Source organism: Euprymna scolopes, chromosome 35 (assembly GCF_053919585.1).
Source record: "Euprymna scolopes isolate OS-2025 chromosome 35, ASM5391958v1, whole genome shotgun sequence".
NCBI classification, from domain to species: domain Eukaryota; kingdom Metazoa; phylum Mollusca; class Cephalopoda; order Sepiida; family Sepiolidae; genus Euprymna; species Euprymna scolopes.
In genome coordinates, this window is record NC_136516.1 from 75,835,089 (window position 1) to 75,847,159 (window position 12,071).

General features: G+C 32.4%; 1 protein-coding gene across 2 annotated transcripts in view; it reads right to left on the bottom strand.

Annotated features, from left to right (window-relative positions):
- Positions 1 to 3,193: 3,193 nt before the first annotated feature.
- Positions 3,194 to 12,071, bottom strand: part of LOC145259949 (uncharacterized) — a 95,724-nt gene continuing 86,846 nt past the window's right edge. For both annotated transcript variants that reach the window (XM_080117925.1, XM_080117924.1), the window contains exons 18-21: positions 11,672 to 11,821; positions 9,532 to 9,696; positions 6,821 to 6,960; positions 3,194 to 3,976 (exon numbers count right to left, since the gene is read on the bottom strand). In XM_080117925.1, the coding sequence (XP_079974051.1) occupies positions 3,747 to 3,976; positions 6,821 to 6,960; positions 9,532 to 9,696; positions 11,672 to 11,821 (685 nt within the window). In that variant the 3' untranslated portion in view covers positions 3,194 to 3,746. The remainder of the gene's footprint in view (positions 3,977 to 6,820; positions 6,961 to 9,531; positions 9,697 to 11,671; positions 11,822 to 12,071) is intronic.

Genomic DNA, 12,071 nt, shown 5'->3' on the forward strand with positions numbered 1-12,071 from the left:
TTTAACAAGTTGTCAATTTGTTGTCAATAAATTTTAACATCAATTGACTTGGTCATTCTTTTTTATACCATTTCTGTCTACTTTCTTTCTTTTTTTTATGGAAGTCATTCCAGGCAAAACGTTTTCCAAAATTCCATTGCAGAAAATTGGAAGAATGGGCCGTCCAATAATGTGGCAAGTATTTTTTAGATAAACCATCCAAAGAATATATAAATAAGGAACGCTCTGTAGACTCATTCAAAAGAGGATCGTTTCACTATGATTAAGAGAGGTCGATAATGGCTGCTCGACATTAACGCTTAATGACCAATGCTTTTACTAATATATAATATTAGAAGGAAAAATATTTTTGCATTAATGCCTACTATCAAATAAATATATCGACATTTTCATGCAAAAAGGTGGTAGCCCTTGAATCTGGGACATGGGAGTATAATATGGGAGACTATCCAAAGAGCGAAAACTTACAAGACTGACTTGGATGTCATATGGCTCGATTTGGCTAATGCCTCATCAAATGATTCAATTATCGCTTCAGATGCACCACATCCAAGAGGGAATACGCAAGATGATTGCTATGTATTTCGATGAGTTTCATGTGCGGTTTACCAGAAATTACTATACGAGAAACTAGATGAGACTCAAGATGGGAATTTTAATGGGATATACAGTATCACTCCTACTTTTTGTTTTAGCGATGCAAATAATTCCCAAAACAGCAGGAGACAATGCAAGCTCTACTACATTAGGTGAAGAATGTGAAATGACACCATTAAAGGCTTTCATGGACGATACCAAGATCCTCACATCAAAAGTAGCTGAGACCCATTAGTTACTCAGTATTATGGATGAAATGATGGTTTGGTCCAGAATGACTTTCCAGCTTAAGAAGTCCAAAAAGCCTCTCCCTCACAAAGGGAAAAGTGCATCAAGATATCTGCTTTGCAGTAGGTGGTCAGAAAATCGCTAGTCTCAGAAGAACCGATAAAAAGCTTAGGAAGATGGTACGATAACACCTTGAAAAATTCCAAACAGGTTAAAGTGACAATTAAAACCGTTGATAAGAATCTAAAGATGATCAGGCACTGTCCATTGCAAGGTGAATTCAAGGTATGGTCTCTTCAACACATGCTCATCCCAATCTTGTTATGGCCTCTTCTTGTATATGAAGTACCTATGAACACGATTGAGGCAATAGAAGTAAAAATCAACAGATATACGAGAAAATAGCTGAGTTTGCCTCCAGAATTATCAAACGTAGCCCTATATAACAAACAATCTAAACTAAAATTACCGTTTAAAGCTGGAAAAGTAAGATTCCAGATGATGTTGGACAGTTCCAATGACTCAGTTGTAAAGACAGTACAATCCTCTCTTAAAACAGAGAGGAAATGGAAAAGTTCGAGACGCTATAAATGAGGTGAAAAAAAAAACTAGTTTTCAAAGAAGTCTCACTCAGACAGGGAAATCTGGACTGGCAATGACCAGCATTCAAAAATGGTCTACGGCTACAACCAAAAGCACCAACATCTGGTCATTCAGGAAATAATGAGCAAGGAGGAAAGCAAAAGGCTTATAAAAGTGTTTAACACTCACAGCAGTCAGTCTCAAAGCCATTCAAGTCATTCTCCAGATCAGGCAAGTTGTTTTTGAAGGATTCCAGTTATTTTTAAGCATTCAAGTCATTCTTAAGGTCATTAAAGTCATTTACTTTTTATTTATTTAAGTCATTTCAGCCCATTTTAGTTTATCTTTAATAATTTCATGTCAATCCTACATTCACGCATTCATTCATTACACGAGAGCACGCGACTAATGGCTATCGGCCTTGTTAATAGCTTAAAGTAATACTATTCAAAGCATGTATATATTATTTTGGCGATTTTTTGATAGATAGATATATTATGTGTGTGAGGGGGGGAGGGGATCAAAGAGTAAATCTTTAACAAAGCAAAACTCATCAAGATAAAAAAAAAAAAAGCTGAACACTATTAAGAGGATCACTTTCCGGAACTCTAAACTAAAGACTTCACTGGAACTTGTATCATTTTATTTTTATTTTTGAACTTGTTTTAAACACTTTTTTAAAAACAGTTTTTTAATTCTATTTTATTCACTTCCAGATTGTTTCTTTTTAATCTATATATTTCTGTATCCCCTATTTACTGTTTCTATCTCCTCTCTCCAATTTCTTTCCTTTCCTCTTTTATTGGCTCTTCTTTAATGATCCCCATTATTTTATACTGGCCTATATATATATATATATATATGTATATATATATTTTTTTTTAATACTACCTAGATATATACAACCCTTCTGATTTACTCTTATATGTTGTGCCTACTTTTAATTACTATTTACCATATTATCATATTCCTTCATTTTCATTTCATATCTAAAATATCATTAATCCAATTTTTTTCTATATTTGCATTTTGTATAATTCTGGCCTCTTTTGATGAGAAGCATTTGGCTTCAAAATGCAATGGCCCAGAAGGTTTTTTTTTCTTAATTTTCCTCTGAACTTTTTCTTATTGTTCTGATGATATAATAAAGTTAAATATAACTTTTATTCCTCATCTTATATTTAATATTATAACACACACACACACACACATATATAAACACACATGTGTGCATTAATAATGTATAAATTCTAATATTTTCCTGATTTTGATATAATTACAGATTTTCTTTTAAATTCCCAATTCTAATTCTTTTAAAATCTCTATATACTTAGCCTTTTTTTATTTTCTTCCATTGAAGATTGTAATGTTGGGTATGGGGCAGCCAAACCAGCTAGCAACATTGCTCTGCTTTTTATTGAAACCGACCAAGAGCTCTTTTTAGTATCCTCGTTTTTGTCCATTATTTTTCAGATTAACATAAAACCCATGATGCACATGTAGAAAAGTACACTTGTGAAGTTGAATAACAAATTTGAATTTTATTGGTAGTTTTAAAATCGATATTTATCGCTTTATCATTAGTGTCGACACTGGTAATTACGTTTTAAATAGGCATTTTTTTTTTATTCAGATACCCCAAAAGTTTCAATTTTTACGATTCCAATTAATAATCCCAATATATAAAATGTGCACATATATACATACGTGTGTGTGTGTGTAACTGCCTGCCCAAGTGAGTTCTGGGTTTATGCCAATGAATAAAAAAATACAAACAAAAAAAAGATTTAATTAAACTTTTTTTATTTAAACTTTGAAGCAGATATGTTCACAGAAGTTGGATAAGATGATCCCCCCCACCCACACTCAAATTAAAATGGCAATGGATCTCTCAAAATCTCACAAGTCAAATACTTTATTGGCACCTTTCTTGTATAAAGTAAATTCTTGAATCAAAATTCTCAATTTGAATCAATTTCAAATACTCTTTGATAAGATTAAAAATAAAAACAGATTTGAAAGTGTATTTCATTCTTCTGGAGATGAGTGGTAAAGCATAAGAAATAAATAAAAATGTAAAAATGTTTTCAATATAAAAAAAAAAAAATTAAAAAAAAATATAGATTCTAGATTTTCTATTTTAATCTTTTTTATTTTTTTACAAATTGATTTGGATGAATCATCTCTTGACTTTCATATTTTTCATATTCACAAGAACAAATGAAGTTGACAAAATGATTAAAAGACAATGAATTTGGCAGGGGGGGTGGAGGGGTAACGTCTTTACAAACGACAACAGAATGAGAAGGGAGGAGGAAGATGGAAGGTTGACACGTGTCTCAATAGCGTTGCATGTACGCATCAAAACGAGGTTCTTGCATGCGGTCACCCATACTGTTTCCGCCACCCACCATGTTGGACGATTGTGCATTTGGATTGACATATGTAAGGTTGTGTCCCATGTTCTGTACCATGCTGCCTGAGCCAGACCCACCGCCACTACCACCCACGTAACCTGAACCCCAATGAGGTCGGTGGTCCGAAGTAGGAGGTGGTGGTTGTGAAACAGCTAGAATAGAAAAAAAAAAAAGTATACATGTATGAACGATATATAAGATCTTTTAGTCATCTTTATTAAGAGAAGGGTTAATTTATGAGAAACTTTTTTCTTTTTTTTTTTACATATGGAAAAAAATTTCCACATTGGAGATCTTACAAATGATAAACGAATAAGTAAAGAGAAGAGACAGAGGGAAGAGAAAAGAAAGAAAAACAGATGAAGACAAAAACAATATAAACAATGGTGAAATTGATTTTTTGAAGACATGAAAATTGCTAAAAAGAAAGAAAAAAAAAATACTTAATTCTCTGGGGTTGTGAGGGAGCTGCAAAAGAATAGCTTGATGGTGCCCAAACCTTTCCAAGCTTCTGGCCTTACCAAATGGTCACTCAATTACAAGCCAGGCTCATTATTGCTTAACTTTGATGACCTTAATAGCAACTGGTGTGTCGATGCGATAACGCTGTACACGCACACATGGAATCATGACACAAAATGGAGAGGAAAGTAGAATAATTCCAAAAAGTCAGGATTTTGGTAATAAGTAGAAAAATCTTTATTAATATTGGTATGGCCATCATAATGGGAACACCCACTATGTTGTTATTGTGTGGCATTTACTCTAGACAGGTTAAACCAGCTTCCTCCGAAGAGGAGGAAGTGTCAAGAGAACATAAAATTCATAGGTGATACCCAGTCACTTATAAAGTTTGCGGCACTTATTAATTTCATGTAAAATGAACGGCCACTTTATAGCCATCTATAGCTATTTTGTTTATTTTTTTTTTTAGGGGTGGTGTTTATTTGGTAATTGTGGCCTGGTAAACCAACACAAACCTACCTTAAAAACCTTATTTTCTATAGGTTTTCGGGTGTGCTGAAAATGAATTTTTCCAGGTATTAAGCAATGTAATTCTTTATTATAAGTGGTAGCCATTGTTGTACGTGCAAGCGTGCATATATTTTTGCCAAATGTCTGGAAAAATACTTATTTGTGGAAAATTTAAATGCGATATTAGTTTTCAGCACACCCAAAAGCCTATAGAAAAAAAGTTTTTTTTAAAGGTAGATTTTGTGTTGGTCTACCAGACCACAAACACCACCCCTAAAAAAAAACAAAAAAACAAAACTCTTTAAAAGGTTGCCATAAACTGGGCGCTCATTTTACGTTAAATTAATATACAAAAGTGATTCCCCAGTTTTTGAACGATAATTTCTTTATATCTTGGAAACTAATTGTATCCTGGAATTTTAAACATTTTTGTTTTCAGCACCTTCGAAAACCTGTAATGGTGATAATTTTAAAGGATTTTTTGAGGCGAGAAAGAGGATTCCAACAAGAGAAAAGTTGATGAATTCTTCAGAAAAATTATGTAGTAAACAGTAATATTATATAACTAGCAGGACCTGTGGAAATTCCACAGAATAAGAAATATTTTTAAATCAACAAATGTTTCGATAAAGCTGATATTTTTCTGGATAGCACAAAAAATTAATAACATAAAGCAAATATGAGCTTAACATGTCTATAGAAAATAGTGTCCATTGTATTTTAAATATAAAACTCATCCAAAGAAGATAAATTAATAAGTACAAATAAACACCCAGAAATTAATATTGTGCTACATAGTTCAATACCAATAAAATCACATTGTATAGGACAATCTTTAATTTAATTATTCATTCCGGCACCTCTTAGCAGACAGTATTCATTTTTGTCGTTTCTTTGAAATGTTCCCTTTTTATATAACATTTCATCAACTTCTTTCTTTGAATTGCTGCACGTCAAAATCAGAGTTCCTTTATCACAAACATGATCATATATTATGATATTCAAAAACTAGGCTACAAAGGGAGCTCACTCTCACATTCTTGTCCAGGGTTACCAGATTAGCCTTTTTAAAGGCCAAAGTTAGTGAATTTAGATTTTTTTTTTTTTAAAGCAGTTTGGCCTTAAAAAATTGTATTTCGCCTTTTTTTTTTCATGAACTAACTAAGGAATGAACAAGCAGAATATTAGAGATTATCTTATCTTAAAAAGAACAAAATTAATATTTATTGCTTTGCAAGGGGGAAGAGGGGGTAATAGAAACAAAATTAATGTGTGTGTATTGAGGGCGAGGGTTGTAGACATTTAGAGTGACTTTTTTTTTTTTTTTTTTTTTTTTAAATGTTATGCAATAATCAATCAACAATTTTTTCCAGTTGCCAAAGAAAGCTAGAAAAGGTGCGATAGAGTGGTAAAGAAAAGGGGGAAAGAAGGGGGAAAGAGAAGGGGGAAAGAAGGGGGAAAGAGAAGGGGGAAAGAGAAGAGAGGAAGAAAAGAGAAGAGAGGAAGAAAAGAGGAAGAAAAAAGAGTGAAAGAGAAGAGAGAAAGAACTTTTAAAAGATGTCTCACACTTTCTAAATGTTCTATTTTGTTGTCCATGCCTCTGTGCATCACGGATAACCAGGTTAGTAAAAACTAGAAGAATCTAACTTTTATACAAGTTGAACAATTTTTTTTTTTTTTATAGATTATCTGAATTATTCAGCATAATAGATAAATTGCTAGGTAAAATTCAGTTGTCAGTGACATTTTTTCTGGAAGTTTAAGATTCAATCCTCAACGCATACAATATTAAAAATACAATTGCGAATTACTTAAGACCATGGCTGCTGGAACGAGAGCATACCAGCCACATGGATTAAATAAAGGACTCCATTTAAAATTCCATATAGGTTCCAGAGTTTAACAAGATACACCTGAGAAGGTTGGAGGTTGCAGGAACAGCAGTCCAAATAATCCAAATTAACAATCCTCATCTAAAAAATTTAGAAACAATTTTTTTTATTAGAAACTTTTTTTCTTACCAGGTGAATTTCTGACTCGTCCTAGTCTGTCGTGTGCCGAAATGTTTCTTCGGTCTGAATCTCTTCCTCTATCTGATCCTAACTCTCTACGATCATGATTTCGTTCATTGCTGCGATCTCGACTCAGACCAACATCTCTCCTAGAATAAAAAAAAAAATACTGATCAAGATCATTTGATTGTTTTATTAAGATTAAAAAAAACCATACACACACAAAATGTATTTTTGCTATAGAGATTTCAATTTGATGTGTTTTATGCTTTTTAAGTTTGCAATCCGCAGTAACTACAATGAAAATGATTACAATTTCACTTACGCAGATTTGTTATTGAGTGTAGAAAAGTAATTTTGATAACAAAGAAGCATTTTGGTGTTTTGGTTAGGAGTGAAGTATAGTATCTGTTCTGATACTACATTTCATCTTTTCTGTCCTCGGTAAATGAAAAAATCCTTCTAGACTGTGGCAATTTTAATTTTGTTCCAATCTAGTGCTTCTATTTAGAAAAAAAAAAAAAAAAAAAAAAAAACGTCTTGCGTTTAACTCTTGTCAGGGGGGGGGGGGGGAACAAAAAAAAAACCCCAAAAAATTGAAATTTAGCCTGGAGTTATATAACATAGTAGGAGACATTCTTAAATCCTTACAGTATGTCCAATTCATTGAAAAAAAAAAAAAAAAAAAAAATCCACTGGTCAGATTTTTGTACTCACAGTGGTGATGTGGCAGCTAAGGTCTCCATTTTTCATTTGCTGTTCTTGTAGACGTCTTCTAAGTAACTGACTATAGTTGAGGGTGGCATGAATGTTCCCTTTTCATTAGTACACAGATGTCAGAGAAGATACCACTTCATTCCTAGTATTAATCTACTTGGCATTGATCCTAACCATATAATGCTGAGTCTTTAGCAAGGGAGCATGAAATACTAGTTATTAATTCTTTGGTAGGACTTGACCCAGGATTGAACCCTGGTTTCCTGACCCATTATACCAAATAGACTGATTAAAATTATTAATAAAGAAACAAATGCATTAGAGTTTTAAAAATCTCTTAAGGATTTTATTTTTTCTTGATAATATATGTGTATGCTCATAACATAATCCCTCCAGCCGTTACTGAAGAGAAAGCTTCTAATGGAAAACCTAACTGCTCTCTTTGCCGATTCAGTGAAAAGAAAAAGATAACCTCTGCATATTTTCCATGTCAGACTCGCCACTTCTCATCTCTGACAGGACATGTAGCTTTCACATGAAGTTTATTGGAAAAACTTAACGATTTAATTTTAAACCTTAAAATTCACTATTCTAACTCTATAGACAAGCACATTATGTAAACATACACTAGGTGGTTGCATGTTTATGATATAAACAAGGCTTATTTTCTGGAGGTTACAATAATACTCGTTTTCTTTTACTGAACAACTGACTTGCAAATGAAAATTCTAGACTCAACTAAATCAAAACAACCAATGTCACCAAAACTACATTGACACTGTGACTGGTGTCTGAATCAAGTAAAGACTTTAAATCAATGATCAGACGATTATGACCTGTGTAGTGATCGCACGCATACTACGTTCACATCTAAACACTGTTAGTTATCTTCTTATCTCATGTAAATATTTAAAGTGGTCAAAGTCTATAAAATTAAAAGATAGTTTGTTTCAACAAAAATTTGAAATATTACTTTTTTCTACAATAACAAATCTATATAAAATTAAAATTAGGAGGATGTTGTAATTTGCTTGAAGCATTGTGCATAGTTTGTAACAAGTTGTGTTTAAAGGATATAGCAATGCAATCTTAAAAGATTAAAAAATATGTACAACCACTCAATGGAACCATGTCTAAACATGCCTCCATTGAGTGGTTGTACATATATATTTCTTTTTCTTCTTCTGAAGATGAAGTATACCGCGAAAATTCAAAGAGGTTAACATCACGATACAATCCTTATTACGGCCAAATTCTATTGCACACACTGCAGGTCATTTTCTGGAGTTTCTGCAATTACCATGAATATGTGTACATTCGTTTTTTGCGCATATCTATAATAGAGTGTAGTGTCATCAGTATACCTATCTTGGACACAAATTTATCAGGGATGTCGTTTATAAATATAAAAAATAATGGTTTAAAGATAGAGCACTGAGGCACAACTGCATTAATATTATACATACTTATATCTATATCACTCGATTTCACATTAAAAAAATTTTTTTTTTTTTTTTTTAAAATCGACCTACCCATTTGTATATTTCTTTTTCTGAAGATGAAGTATACCTCGAAAATTCAAAGAGAATAACATCACAATACAATCCTTTCTTGACACATTATGTTGATGAATAAATAATTTCTAATTGAAAATCATTGAAATCTTTCAATGATTTTCAATTATTCTTTTTACCTTGTTTTCTACAAAACTGTATTGTCATAGCCTTCAAACAACTCCTTACACAAAATTAGATTTGTATTTTAAAATTAAGGACTTATCTCAAGAATCATTCAATTTTCTGTTCGTTTGTTTAGTAAATAATTTTTTTAGACACTTTTGCAAGACTTGGAACAGGTGGTTTGGTTAAAAGTAAAAACAATGTTATTTTTTCATTAAAAAAAAAAAAAAAAAAAGAGAGTCAATTTTTGGTCGACTATTCAATACTGGTTACATTAGAAAATGTTTAAAAAGAGAAAAGTATTGAAAAAGCAAAAAGTGTTACCTATCAAAGCGATCATCTCTAGCAGAGACAATGTCTCTCCGAGCAAGATCTCTATCTTTACGCTCGTCAAATCTTGTAACAGCAGTATTGTCAATCGATCGAGCATCTCGACGATCATAACGTTCAACTCTTCTTTCATAATCTCGTGGTTCAAATTCATTAAATCTGAGATAAAAAGGAAAAAAAGAAGCAGCGTTAGAAAATAAAGCAAGTAATACCCTTGACATACCCGAGAGTTTCCCCAAATGGAGATGACAAAAATTTAAGTAGATGTTGGTAAAGACATATTTAATATTAAGTTTTTTTGTTGTCTCCAACAGTTTACAGTATATATTAAATTTTTATCACGACAGACACAGGGAAATAAGAATAAAAGTCCAAGTGAGGGTGCTTGAAATTAGATGGGGTTTCCACATTCCCCAATGGGGACAGATAAAATATACTAGAAATGAATCATTAGAGAGAAGGTTGTCCAGCATTTGATCAAGGAGGTCAGCAAGTGGTTAAGTAAATAAAGAACAAGTTTGTCCGTCTGCACATAACCATAGAATTGCTGGTTTTGCATGTATAAGGGGTTTTCAATATAGAAATATTTGTACTTTTACCCATATACGGATCACCAGCATGCTATCTACACAAAATCTAGAGTGAATGAGTGTGTTTGTTTAATGGCATTTCAACATCTAGGGGTCATTTTAATGCTAAGAAAAGTTTTATTGACATAGGAAGTTCTAAATTTCTTAAAGTTTATTCTCAGAAGCAAGATGCTTTAAATTTTTCGAAAAAGTTTGGTTTCAAATGTGGGGAGATTGTTTTTCTAGAATAGAATGTTATTAGATTATTTTACAAGAGTAAATAAATTTGTTTCTTTTAGATATTTTAAAATCTGCTGAGGCTCCACTTCCTGGAATACTTTTCTAATACTTTCTGCTTGAAAATATCTCTTCTGGATGTGTTTATATCTCCTACACTGTCAGTAGATGTTTTATGGTTATTTGTTGGTTGCAGAGTGTGTAGTATGGAGCTTCCTCCGCTTTGATTAAGTAAGAACGGGTTAGTTTTGCATGTCCAATTCTTATTCGGTTCATCTCCCTTCTCTTCAAGGCTACATAAAATCTAGACATTATTAACCATCTCCATTGATCTCAGGAGATTGGCTATCACGGTTATAGCTCAACAAGAAAAAGAAAAATAGAAAAGAAAGAACAATGTCCACAACATTCTAAAAAAGGCAGGAAATATTTGGTTTATATTGTTTTCATTTATTTGAGGAAAAAAAAAAAAAAAATTAGCATCAAATTTGATTTAAAAAAATAATTTATTATAATCTTTAAAGAAGTTCCTATTCTTGCCTTAAAGTTACTCAATTTTATCCAAATCTTTATTAAGTTTCTACTTTGGCAGATCAATGTTGGTTGGTTGTTTTTGTTTTACAGCATATCAACCTTTTTCAGGTTATTTAATGCCGAATCTAATTATTTTGAGGAACGATTTTTTAATGGAGTATATTTGTTTTTTTTAAGTTGGATTCTATTTAACCCATAGTTGGGACCCTAACAGGTACTCCGGGTCAGAGTGGACCTGAGAGCAATGACAATTAAAGGGTGGCTCCACACTCCAAGGCCCACAAGCTGGGGCCTCACCATCGGATATAGTTTTAGGTCATATCCAGGACTGTGCAGATCAATGTTAACTGCTCAATAAAAATATGCCTCTCACATCTAGGAATTACTGTTTTTCTCGTTCAAACCTCAGGATCTGTTGTGTTCTCTATTCTGCCATTAAAATTAATGTACAAAAGGATTTTTAAAATCCCTTGCCTACTTACTTAGCATGCTGAATGTCCCAGCTTTTACACTTTTCAAAGAGAATGAGATGTAGGAAAATTACTATTATATAAAGGGTAAATGTCTGTATGTCCAGCAAAACTTGAAAAATACACAACAAACATCCACAAAGCATTGTTTTCACCAACTTATTTCTCTTGTACTGACTTGAGTTATATGTGTGCGCGAGGGGAAATGGTGAAGGGGAAAAAAGAGAGGAATACAAGTTATGTTACCCTTTTTTCTTTTTTTTACACAACACAGGAAATGGCGAGGAGCCCTGCTAATCAAGAACGTTTGGCAAAAAGACGTACCGAGATTCATTTGTGAATCCATGTTCGAATCTATTTGAAGAAGGAGTATTCATGGCTGCTCTCTTCGGTTCATTCCAATATCCGTCTTCATTTTGTACGTTGCTTCGTTCGTAAGATCTCTTTACTGCTCGTCTCTTCTGTTCTTCAAAACTGAAAGAGAAGTTTTTACATTTCATAAATTTGTTTTTCTGAAGGAGAAAAGAATCAAAACGGTGTCGATTGTTGTGCAAAAGAAAATAACATTTTGAATTCAACAGAATAATGATAAAAATAAAATGTTAATTTGGGGTTTTATTTACAAATGCCAAATTACAAAATACAAATTGTAAACAATTTTACTTTTACTTTAATCTGTAAGACATTCATGTAAACCAAAGATTATCAACATTCTACTTGCAAT